The sequence below is a fragment of the Vanessa tameamea genome, chromosome 21, assembly GCF_037043105.1.
Source record: "Vanessa tameamea isolate UH-Manoa-2023 chromosome 21, ilVanTame1 primary haplotype, whole genome shotgun sequence".
NCBI lineage: Eukaryota > Metazoa > Arthropoda > Insecta > Lepidoptera > Nymphalidae > Vanessa > Vanessa tameamea.
In genome coordinates, this window is record NC_087329.1 from 1,423,413 (window position 1) to 1,436,697 (window position 13,285).

At 30.8% G+C, this 13,285-nt stretch overlaps 2 protein-coding genes across 4 annotated transcripts in view; both read left to right on the top strand.

Moving 5' to 3' along the window:
• The first annotated feature begins 41 nt into the window (after positions 1–41).
• On the top strand, positions 42–8,638 carry LOC113396889 (uncharacterized). Its single transcript, XM_026634971.2, has 6 exons — positions 42–512; positions 735–861; positions 2,225–6,647; positions 7,473–7,606; positions 8,012–8,160; positions 8,410–8,638. The coding sequence occupies exons 1-6, from the start codon at positions 213–215 to the stop codon at positions 8,476–8,478; spliced, it is 5,202 nt and encodes a 1,733-aa protein (XP_026490756.2). The 5' UTR covers positions 42–212; the 3' UTR covers positions 8,479–8,638.
• Positions 8,639–9,833: 1,195 nt separating this feature from the next.
• Pi4kiiialpha (Phosphatidylinositol 4-kinase III alpha) overlaps positions 9,834–13,285 on the top strand; it is a 33,286-nt gene continuing 29,834 nt past the window's right edge. For all 3 annotated transcript variants that reach the window (XM_064218353.1, XM_026634986.2, XM_026634987.2), the window contains exons 1-2: positions 9,834–9,994; positions 11,218–11,428. In XM_064218353.1, the coding sequence (XP_064074423.1) occupies positions 9,908–9,994; positions 11,218–11,428 (298 nt within the window). In that variant the 5' untranslated portion in view covers positions 9,834–9,907. The remainder of the gene's footprint in view (positions 9,995–11,217; positions 11,429–13,285) is intronic.

A 13,285-nucleotide genomic window follows, 5' to 3' on the forward strand; every position in this document is an offset into this window, starting at 1 on the left:
ATCCCAAGCCGAAATTATAGTATTAAAAAAAAAACATTTTTGAACTTGTTTTGTTTATCAAAATATCGTTAATATTAACGTCAATCGAAAATTAAAGAGGCCTTAATGAAATTTATCATACTTTTATTACTTGTTAAAACATAGAAACTATATCGCAATGTTAATATTATTTAGTTTTGAACATTTTTATTTTATATTGTAAATTTTAAACTATGGAAACTGATGGATCGGAGTATGTAGGTCATTCGAATAATTCTATTGAGGGATCCCAATCGGCAGTCAACAATTTGATTATAGATTACTACAAAAAATTTGGAAGAAAGAGAGATTTAGAACATTTTTTTTCTCTATCTACAGCCCAAAGTGATATAAGAGACCCAACGAGTTTGTTTTGGAGAAAGATGAAATCTCAGGCTGATTCTTCGGATTCTGGAGAGAAAAAAAGTGAATCGTCCGCTGAACTTTGTCGAATTTCTATAAAGTGCTCTATTCCTGAGCCCTCCACCTCAAAGGTTTGCTATAGATAGATTTTAGTAATATTTTCATGTTTAGTAAATTGCAAATAAAAAATTATATCAAAACTTTCTAAAAACGTTTTCTATGTTAAGTAAAGCAAACATACTTTTAGAAACGAAAATATTAATGTTCTGACTTAATTAATGATTTAAACATGTTATTTTTATAAAGTTTTAGATTTAAATTATTCATTTAAATATAGTTCAATAAATTTTCAGAACGATTATAAAAACTTTAAAAGTGATTCAGAGTCTCCACCGATTATAAAAGATGAAGCAGCACCGGATGTGTCTAGATTATCAGATAATGAATCTATTAAATCAGAAGATATGTATTCCCATAAATGTAAGTATTTGATATTGTATCTTATAACATATATTCATCAATGTAACAGATTCAATGATTCTAAAGTATCTTCTAAGTATTGCAAGAATCAGAACAGAAATTTTACTTCGTTAAATACTGAGGATGTAGGAGGTTGCATATTTTTTATTATGATAGAGGACTAGAACACTTATACATAATTAAAATACTTACAAGATAATAAAAATTGTTACATGCAATTAATTTCAAGTTTCATATTTTTATATAGTAGTTAGTATTATAGTCTATTCTCTTTCTAAATGTTTATTTTAGAGACCTACAAAACAGTCAAATAGAAAAGTCAGTATTTACCTATCTTTAATAAAGTATAACTTATTTTTAACAAGTGTGTTCTAGATAAATATTGCCCTTACACTTTGCAACTTGGACCAGTAATTTTAGAAATATTAGACATTTATATAAAATAATGAAAATATATGCAGAGCATGTTATACCAAGCACAGTAAGTGTGCATAGATCAGTTAGTTAAAAATTATTGCTTGTTGATTAAAAAAATTGTACATAATACATATCCTTACATATACATAATCCTTATTTTACCTTTGCAAAGTCGAGACTGGTAAATGCATTAAACAATGAGTAGAATAAGACATGTTCATGAAACACAATTTTTCAACAAATCTTAATAATGCTTATTATAGTCAATTCAAATCGAAGAAGGAATAAAGAAAACAAGCCTTAGATTTGCATATTCACCATGATTATCTAATACCTGTGCTGTATTAAAAACTGTTCTTGATGTATATATTTTTTTACAATACAACAATTTTCTACTTACCTACTCAAAAAGACTTTAATTTTATTTTCAAAGGCATATAAAAGCATATTATTCGATACAAGATTATATAGATGATAAAAAAGCGTGGAGTTAATGCTTGTTGACTTCCAGGCAGGAGACATAACATACATATATAATTGTATTTAACTGACTGTATTTTTAGATGTTGAAAAACAGTAACTACTGAGTTTCTTGCTGGTTCTTCTGGGTAGAATCTACGTTCCGAAACGGTGGTACTCAAACTCAAACTCAAATTCCTTTATTCAACATAGAAGCATTACACTTTCTTATTGATGGTCAAATATCCTTCCATTCTTATTGATGGTAGCTTTACTTTAAATAGTTTGTTAAATGACGATTCAATTCAAAATTACAGTTGAGTCAACTGTGTCAAATCTATAACAACATCATAGATTGTTCAAGCTTTCTGCCAAATATAGTGTGTCAATTTAATACCAAATATTGTTCATTTGGGTTTGATACTCTTGTCGTTGGAATAAACTATAGGTAAATCATTTAATTAAGTATTTTATAATGTTCTTTCAGCTGTTGATGGCACATTGGATACTTCAATAAATAAGCCACATTCACCAACCAGCAGTATTACATCTCAAAGAAAACTTGAATGGGATTCCTTAGCAGATGTTGGTTATGCCAATGCAAGTGATAGAAAGAATTCAGCATCAAGTTTAAGCACAATAGAGCGGATGGCATTGCAGCAACAATACTCAAATAATGATACAAAGCAAGACTCAGATTTAGGAATGCCAACTGCACAATCAACACCTCTTGATGTTAATGACAATAAAGCAAAAAACAAAAAAGGTTTTGCTAAGAAAACAACAAAAATATATAACAGAGATATTGATTCGGTTAATCTTAATATCTCTCAAAACTCTGACAATAATCGGCAACCTATAAATGTAAATTTGACAAAACATATATCTTTCAATGTTGAAAAAGATGGAGGTATTAGTATTGAAAATGTTTCGAAAAATGTAACTTTAAGTCCAGAAAAAGTTTCAGTCGAAACTGAGGTAACACCTCAAGCTACAATTGATAAAAAGATACAAACGACTTTGAATAAAAATAAACAGAAGTCAAGCAGTTCTAGTGATTTCAAAGAACAACATGCCAAAACAATTCCTGTTCTAATCAGTTTGAACACTTTAAAGAAAAAAACACGAAAAAAGAAAGTTATGCGAATAAAACGGCAGCAAAGAAGAAAAAGTTTAGCCACTGAAAGAAAATATGTTCCACTTGAAAAAAGTACAGAACAGCTATCAGAAGCAGAGAGTTTTGAATATATGCCAGGTCATATTTACAATCAAAATCAAATGAATGAACTGAATAAAAACAATAATGACTATGGAAATAAATCTAGTCTAGAATCAAGTGCCGGACTTACAACTGACTCAAGTAAAACAATCAAATATTCTTTTACAAAAGATTTAGAAACAGGCATTGATATACTCAAAAAAGCTCTAGAACATCGATTTGAAGATTCAACACTAAAAAAAAAACTAATTAAGGAAGTTGTCCAGAGACTTATTAAAACAAAATATAAAGATGATGATAGTTCAGCGGAATTTTTGTCAGGCTTAAGTTTTGATAGTAAAAAAATAGATTTACATGATCTCACTCATACAACTTCTAGTACCTCAGATGCAAATAACACTGCCACTAAATCCAAATCAGCCAAACCAAAGAAATCTATTTTACGCATGGACAAATTTAATGCTAGTGCAATAGCATCAACCTCTCAGAGTGTCCCTAATTTACCTGTTCTTTCGAAGATTGAAACACCTATCGCTTGTACCAAAAAGGCAGTTGACTTGTCTAATACAGATTCAGAGATATCCAATAAAAATAAAAATTTATCAAATAATGGAATTGATAAAACTTCATCAGAGGTATTATATAAAAAGTACTTAGATGCGTTGAAGAGAGAAGAGAATTACAAAAAACATTTAAAGGACAAAGAAATATTTCTTAAGCAAAAACTTGTAAGTTCCGATCTTGCATTCAATGTTGTAACTCAAGCTGAAAGGAGAAAAAATAATTTGAAAGACTTAATGAATGATTTAGTGAGAAACAATTACGACGATGGATCAGGCGATGCCAGTAAATTAGAGGGTGGATCCAATTCGAATATGAATTTAGACAATTATAATTCTTTACGAAAACAAAGAAGTCATTCTGTTTTTACTCTGTCATCTGGTAACTCTGATAATTACACGAAGAGATCAAACGAAAATAAAAAATCACAAAACAAAGTTGATAGTGCCAAAGATTGTTACCATAGAGCTGAGAGGCACTATTGTTGTTGTCCTTATCACACATCACATTCGCGAATCGGAGTCTTAGATAGTGCAGTACAAGTAAATATAAAAAGTAAAGATGATATCTGTCCTGATACAAAAGCTACACAAAGTTCGCCACAAGAGTATAAGGAGATAAGTGAAAAATTATGCCAACACAAATGTGATAAATGTAAAAGACCTCAGACTAAAACTCATATTGTATCTGATTGTGCAAATGATGATATTAAATATTTTTGTGTCTGCACTGGAGACGAAGGAACGCAAAAAGTACCTGAAAATATACTTATTTATAAATGTTCAAGACTGACCAATAAGTACCTAAACTTGGGTGATAACTTAACACCAAAAGTATCTAATACTGTGAGTGAACAGTTTTCTAGTAATTCTACCTCACCTCGTCAGAAAATATCAACATTCAATAGTGAAGATTGTGAGAAAAAGTGTTTAATTATTAAAGACAATATTAGTTTAAATAATCAGACATCAAAATCATCACAAACAAATCTCAACTTACCGATTAAACTTCGAAGTAAATCTAGTGAGCAAAGTTTAGATTCGACTTCGACTGGAGAAAAATATGGTAACAAAAAGCTTGATAATATACAAACTACGATAGATCCGTTAAATGGAAGGACTAATAAATATATACATGAGGCTACTCGATGTATACAAACTGAAATAAGCATTGATCCAAAAATATCTGATCCTTCATTGTCTGATATAAACATAATTAATGATAAAAATTGTGTTGAATTAATAAGTGAAAAATTCAAAGAAGTTTCACAGTCTAGTAGTATCCAGAAACAAACCGAATTTAAAAGTGGTAGTAGTTCTGCGGAGAGTAATGCTATATATGAAAAAGAATCATCCAAATGTGTATGTGTCAATGTTAAAGAACAATCTACGAATACTGTTGAAAAATACGATAAAGAAATTCAATCGTCTGTTGATATTAATAATGTTATACCTGTTCATATGGATAAACAGAGTTCTAACAATTTTACCATTCCAATTCAAGGCACAAATATGACTCTAAAAGTTAGCTTAGGATCTGGAAAGGATGACAATTTATTTACGAAAGATACAACGCAAAATGATTTAAAGTATAACACAAAATTTGTATGTACGGGAACTGAGACAGATAAAAATAATATCGTTGAAAATTATACGTCACTACAAGAAGAGTGTTCGAAAGGAGTACAGTCATGTAATGCAAATATATTTGATGAGTTTTATGAACAAACAAAGATTGATACAGCATGCTGTGAAAATAAAATTTCAGTTTGCGAAAATATTGCCACGAATACACAAGAACATACTACGTTCCCTAAACCTTGTTCGGTTAATACGTGTCCCACTGATTGTTGCAAATACAATACTTTTCCAACAAACGATAAAAGAAATATTCAGAAACCCTTACTTCGTTCTAATACAGACACCGGCAAAATGGAGAAATGTTGTCATGTAACATTTACTCCAATTAACAATCAAGTCATAAAAGATGCAGAAATACAACCAAATATTGCGCTGATATCCCAAATGCAATCAAAATCTATATCCACAATGGATTGTAGAGATAAAGCTCAAGTTATTTGTTCGGAAAAAAACTCTTTAAAATCAATAGACACTAAGAAAAGCAAATCAAGTTCTGAAACGGAAGAAGGGATACCGTTAAAAAGTTCTAATAGTGATACCGATAATGATACCAAATCGTCAACCTCTAAAGATCCCATACTTGATATAATACAAGATATAACGAGACGATATTCTAAGAAAGATATTGAAAAAACTAAAAGAAAGAAATGTTTTCGTGAAATTATTACATTTCTAAATTATCTCTTAGACACAGATGAAACCACAGATCAAGACGGAAATAAAACGTCATCTTCGTCAGCATGTGATTCCAATAACAAGTTTTTAGCTAAAGAGTCTTACAAATTATCTCCAAGAAAGACTTTTGTGGATAAAGGCGTACAGTTATCCACAGAAAAGTCGAAATGTTACAAATCGTGTACAACTTCTTCAGATTCCCCTATTTCAACTGAATTACCGAGTACATCGTCTGATTCGGTAACTTGTAAAATATTGAATAAAATAAAAAAGGAATGCGAAAAATATCATCAGAAGCGTTGCAAATCTCATGGTAAAGAAAAGAAGTGCGAAGCTTCGAGCAGTACTTCTATTAACTGTGACCAATGTCGACGTGTGCACCATTGCTCGTGTAAGGGGCATAAATGTAAAAACCACAAAGCAAGAAAATCCGGTGAAAAAAAGAAAAAATGCGTCGCGTACAACTTGATTATACAGACATCAGACAGTGTGGTCAGTGAAGAGGTAACTTGTGATAATAAACGTCATAAGTTGCAAAATATAATCGTAAAAGTACCGTCGAAACGGAAGGTAGAAAATTTGCTCTTTAAAGAAGTGGCCACGAAAATTGAAAAGGATATGCTCCACTGCAGCCCGAGATCTAAGAATTACCGATCAAGAAGTTTGCCGAATGATAGCGAGATATCTAGCACGGACGAATTTCTGAGGAAGACTAATGCATACACTGTAAGGGAATATTTAGAAAGAAATCGTCCCGACTTTGTAGAGAAGTGTTCGAAGCGTCAACATTGCTTGAAGTTGATCAACGAAACTAGGTAATTTATTTGTATTCTTACTACATTCACATAAAACCATGTAAGTCCATAGAACTCACCAATTTTTCTTACATTAGACCAAGTGAATGTGATAAACCTCGGCTGAATATGATACTTGTTCACAACCCGTCGTGTACACCTAACCCTTGTACAGAAGCTTGCAATATGTGTTACAAAGGTATTATCATTCTTCTGACATTTAGATATTCGATATTAAATAGTTTTTATTATTTGATTTGAATTACAAATAATTGCATTTATAGGTGTACCAATAAACAATTGTAATCCATGTATTGATCCATACATTCATTGTGTACAAAATGAAGTAACAAGGATTGGTGAGTCCGTTGAATATGCTATTTTACATGGTAAATATTTAAATTGTTTCCCAGTATATATTATGTTATTGAACCATTAGGGCACTCGACGGGACCTAGCCACAGTCATGATTGACAAATTTCCTCTTTGAGAAGGCCAAAATGTGTATAATGACATAATAAATTCGATTTATCACGACTGTACAAGCATTAAATTTATCACGTCATCCTTGATAATTAACACATTAAATATTGCAGATAAAAGTGTGATTCGGAATCGCTTCCAAAACTATCAAATGCACTTTGTGTAACTCCTACACTATTTAAAAATTTGGTCCCGACTCAAGTATAATTACTTTAGAAAAATTTTAATTATACTAACAAAAGCAAAAGTCATCAAATTGTTCAATATAACTACAATGGGCTTGGTAGCGTCTTTAACGACCTTATTTAAACTGCTATTATTATTAATTTTCTAAAACAAAATATTATCCTTTAATAATTACAGAGCCAGTGAACGCTCTGCCAAGCGGCAACTGCTGTCATTGCAGTTGGACCGAGCACAGGCATTGAGTGGTCTAAATGAGACTGATTTGAAGAATTTCGCCAAATTACTGGGTCATGAACTACGGCGAAAAAAAGGTATTTGAAGCCTAGGTTTATTATCTATTTTTTTCAATATAAAAACAGCAATACTTAGTTTAATTACATGCATAAGGGATAACATCTTAGGTTCAAAGTTTTGAGGTTTATTGACGTATTAAACATCTATTTCTAACAGTGACAATGTCGACTGGCGAGAGGATTACTTACCATCAGATATTGCCACTCAGCCTACCTTGTTTAGAAAGACAGGCATAACAATAGGTGCCCTATGAAGTTTATTTTAAAATTGTATAGTCGACAGGTAGACAAGTTAATGGACCACCTATAAGAAAGCACAACTGCACATAGACATTGGTTTCCTGCCTAAAATTGTACAAGCTCACTCGGCAGAAAAAATAATTGGTAATAATTGATTTTGTTTAAATAATATTTTATTTTCAGTTGCACCAAAATTTATCAGTGAACGTGAAATGAAAAAGCACTCAGAGAAAATTTATAAGTCACTACCTGAAGTTGTCCATAAGAAAGAAGAAATTAGAAAGGAGAACATAAAAAAAACTAATTTACTTATGGCAAATATTTTCAAGAAGGTATAATTCTTAACAATTTTCTTAGTATTATAATTTGTACTTAATTTTGTTACATGACTTAGAATCCTCATCTACTCTCCAATAAAACCAGCAATACCAAATATTTTAAATATTAAACAATTTCGCATCATAAGAGGATATTTTATAACAAATAGTTTTTGCCTTGAATTTTTTTTGTATCTTTCCACAGTTTAGTTAATTATTGGTGAGCGTTATTTTGTTAAAATAATACTTTATTTATTATTTCAGAATCTTCAAAAGAAAACGCTACAAGGAGCCGTAAACTTATCAAATTACAGTACAGTGATAAAAATATGACATTCAAGTAAAATAAGATGTTTCCAATGTGTTCAATGATTAAATTTTATTTTTTTTACGATTGTTGACGTCACTGTTTTATAATGAAATAAATTTAATGTAATTCGTTTCTTGTTATGGATATTAAATTAAATAAAACGTATTTCGTATTTTTTATAAACTTTCTCAATTGTATTGTTATTACATATCCCCCACCTGTGTAAACTGCGAAATTAAATATGTATGTCCAGAATATGTTACTAGTAATACTTGGAAGATTTTGCGTTGCGTATGTATATTTATACCTATAGTCATGCTCGGTTGGAAGATATAGAAGTTTTAGTAGAAGTCAATTGGGCGGCCAAATACGAAAAATATGAAGTAACGTCACTAATGGTATCAATCATATGTTTTAAAAAAAAAAAATCGGTTTTAAGCCTCATGTACACTTTGGCGCAACGTCTTGGGTTAATAAATTAAGCCACAATGAGAGTACTGTCTACTTTTATTTACAAAATTAAACTTCGCGAGGCAAAGAAGAGAAATAATAAACTAGTAACCCCTACTTTGCGTTTACATACGGTAAAGAAAACGTTTATGCGCAATGGTATACGCATATATAATAAGATACCGGGAAATGTAACCAATTTACCATTTACAAAATTTAAAAAGTTTATTAAGACTAAATTAATAAATAAGTCTTATTATTCATTAAAAGAGTACTTTTTAGAAAAAAAAAGTCTGGTTTTAGGCTCGGGTTCCATCACAGGACACTAATTATTGTAAAAAAACAGCATTGTAAATCTGTTTATTTGAAAAGAGCAACTAATGCGAGTTTCTTGCCGTTTCTTCTCGCTGGAGGCTGCTTTCCAAAACGGAGGTAGTATTTTAATATCGACGATTCAAAAACGCTTCGTTGTGAAGTTTAATTGAATAAAATTGATTTGTTTAATATTGTAATTCTAATAAATATATTTACCTAATATTATTCTATAAGCAATCAAATATTCCGAAATTTTAACCTTATCGGAAACCCATACTATATTATACATCCGTATTCATATCCAGATCTGTAATTTCATTTTTTGTACCATTTATACATATTTTTTCCACTGGAACGAGTTGATAACTTCATCGTTATTTTTTATACTTTTATTACTTATACAACGTTATTTCGTAGATTTTTTCTCTTTCTCGTTACGTGTGTTAATAATTGCATCTGATATTTAAAATTCCCTATGTCTAGTTCATAAAACATATTGCCTAAGTAATTATATTTGTAATGCATAAAACTGTAGTTCAGCGCCGTGAAACAAAACGCCAAATTTAATATTGACAAACTGTCAAAATCAAATCAAAAAGTGACTTATGACAGATAGTCGTTCGATCGAATGTTTTTCTAATATCATAATTAGAAAATGATTAATTCAGTGAGTAAATAAAACATAAAATGATGGACGAAAACGAATTCTTTAGGGAGACAGTCCAACATTTGGCAAGATGTCTTTCCTGTATAAATCCTACACCATGGGAGAAGGTTGGTTGCAAAACATCAAATATAATCTTGTTTATTATTAGTTGGCATTACGAAATCGTCGATCGGATGCATTACGAATATTGTTACATTATGATTTCAATAAAAAATTTAATTAAAGTACTCTAGTACGTTTTAAAAGAGTAAAACCTTAATAAATATGACCTCATCAAGTAAACAGTGACATAAGCTATGTTATCGTCATCCTGCCTTAGTCAGGGTCAACTTTCCCTGTCTTCTAACTTAAATTAGAGCAAATTAATGTTGTTTAAACACATATATAGTAAATAAAGTCAAAAATAGTACAAAGTATACGTATACTTGGTTCATACTTATATACTTAATTAATATAAAAGAGCTTTAAATATACCAACTGTATATAATACGAAGAGCTTTAAAAGCTTGATTTTTAAATGTTGAAAAAAAAAGAATAATGACTGTGTTTCTTGCCAGTTCTTCTCGCTAGAATCTGCATTCTGAACCAGTGGTAGCTTCACTTAATGTAGTTTGTTAAATGAATGAAAATTGTTTTGATTTTTTTGATAGCTTATATCTTGATTTTGGGACATCTTCCTTAATCTTAAGACAAGCTTTACTATTTCTGAGATAAAGAATTTTGGTACTTTTTTGTAAAGAACTAATTACTAATATTGGCGTGTAAAATTCCCACTGCTGGGTAAAAATCTTCTTTAGGGCTAGAAATTAATTTGACACATATAGATTTCCTCAGAATGTTTTACTTCACTGCTAAGTACAAGACAGAGATTTTCATAATGTAGAACATATCTCTATATCAACTTAACACAACTTTGTAATTTTTTATTTATTGTAATATAAATTTTATTTCCTTCAAAATTTCGGTACCACCTACCAGGTCCTATCTAAACCATCCATCAAATACACACAAAAATGTAATCAGAATCAGTGTATGGTGTAGAAGTTCAGGTATATACAGAACAGGACAGAAGTAGAGTTAAAATATAAGAATTTGAATTTAGTATTAAGTGTTTAAATATATTCCTAGATAAAACAACATGCACCAGAATGGTATTGATAAAATTAGTTATAATTCATTAAGAAAACTATCTATTATTATACTATATATTGACATTAACGATTAGATGTTATCAATTATAAAATTGATGATTAATATTATACAAAAGAATTTACATTAGCACTGTTTCTAAAACAATAATTATCTTTAAATTTTGTTATGTATTTTTCAGGTGAATACACTATTCATGCTGTGCCCACAAGCAAGTTCATCATTTGTTGTGACACCACGCAATCAAGAAGCCAACATAGCTCTAGGCATTTATTTCCTACAAAGTGGCCTTCAGCACCAAGACAAGCTACTACCATATTTCCTAAAAGTACTCAAGTGTCTTACAAATGCACAATTTGAAGAGCCAATGTGTCGAATCAAGAATGGTGATCGTAAGTTAACATTTTATCATATACTAAGGCTATTTAAATATATACATTGAGTTCTTTGGTCTGTGGTTTATACTGGTGGTTCATATTTAGTTGTCAGCTATAAGACCTCCTTCAGGATGTTTTGAATAAGGTAGGTGTACTTTGCAATATGTTTACAATAAAACTAAGTATATATATTCACACTAATATAGATATTTTCGAAAGAAACGGTGACAGCCATTGTAAAGAGAAAAGGAGGAAAGGTAAACTATATATAATATAATGATAACACCTAGTTTCCGACTTTCTTGCTGGTTCTTCTTGGTACTTTCCGAACCAGTGGTAACTTTACATTCAATTCAACACTGTAACATGATGATTCATAAGTGCTTTAATGAGTCTACATGAATAAAGAATATTTTGATTTTAAATTTGAAACAGCCTTTGCATGTTTTACTGTTTTTTTTTAAAAAACTTTTAGATAACTCGAATTGACATGTCTCCAACACGAGAAGCTTTGGTTGGAAGGGGTATGTGGGGCTCACCGGCATCGAGTGTGCTATAATACCCACTAAAAATTTGTATCTCTCTTGAGGGATACACTACCGTGTCGGCTCGAAGGTCGAACAGGCTATGCAGCCCACCAATGCCTAGCTCCGATGATGCCTTTGATGGCATGGGGAGAGGGTGTGCTTACCAACCTTGCGCATAGACTAAAATTTAGACTCTAGATCATATATTTGTATGTGAAGATAACCTTTTTTTAATAGGTAAATGAAAAACTACAAATATTATTGATCATTTAATATTCTGAAATCACAGTAGGTATTGTAAAAATTAATTTTATACAGTCAAAATAGCAACTCTAAATCCTTATTTTTTTAAGAGTTTAATTAATAGGTTTATATTTTACATGATATCATTTTTATTAAATAATTACATTGGTTTATTAGTACACTGTGCCCAATATGATATAAGGTATTACTTTCCACCTCCAGCTCCAGCTCCTGCATTGCCACCGGCTCCCATACTAAATCCTGCACCACCTGCAATATTAAAACACTTTTTTGTCTAGATGTTGTCATTTAGTCAGCTTATAGTATTTATTGAAAGTAGTAACAGCTTGTTTATGTCCCACTGCTGGGCAAAGGACAGCTTTTGAGAAGGTTTGGTGCTTACTCCACCACGCTGCTCCAATGCAGGTTGGTGTATACACGTGGCAGTATGTGTATACATTCTCATCCACCACGAGCATATTTCCACATGATGAAGGAATCATCGCCGAGCACGAGATATATCAAAAGTACAATTTAAGCTTATGAATTTAGTGTTGATAGCCCCGGGTTCAACTAAAATCGTCGATAAGGATTAAATTTTTATAAGGACTAGTCCATCACGGTTCCCTTTAAAATAATTGAATTTAAAATGATTACCACTTGCGCCACCACCAGGTTGGCCATCAGATCCGCCAGCTGAAACAATATAAGATGGCAAAAGTATCATTACATCTCCGAGCAATAAAATATCGTCGTTATTATATGTTTTTTTTTTTTTTGTGAAGATTCACGGAAGTTGTGTTTTAACAGCCAAGAATTTTTAATTAACATCAAGACAATACATAAAAGATACATAATTTATATATAAGCTTCGCTTTAGCTTGATTTTTTTTTATTTACTTGAATAAGAATTAATGTGATTGTTTTTTCTAATTTTGTCGTGTTTTTTTGTTTACCTCCAACACCACCACCAGCGCCAGCTTGGAATCCTCCTATAAAAAAAAATTGCATTTCATAAAGAGGATTGATGATATTTATTACAATAATATTAAGGGCAAGGCGTATGTTATGGTTACCTAAAAGCATGTAAATAGGTCTACTG

Coding starts and splice junctions, on each gene's coding strand:
- LOC113396889 (XM_026634971.2), top strand. CDS start 213: ATGGAAACTGATGGATCGGAGTATGTAGGTCATTCGAATAATTCTATT. Junction 862..2,224: donor AGATATGTATTCCCATAAAT/GTAAGTATTTGA, acceptor ATGTTCTTTCAG/CTGTTGATGGCACATTGGAT. Junction 8,161..8,409: donor TGGCAAATATTTTCAAGAAG/GTATAATTCTTA, acceptor TTATTATTTCAG/AATCTTCAAAAGAAAACGCT.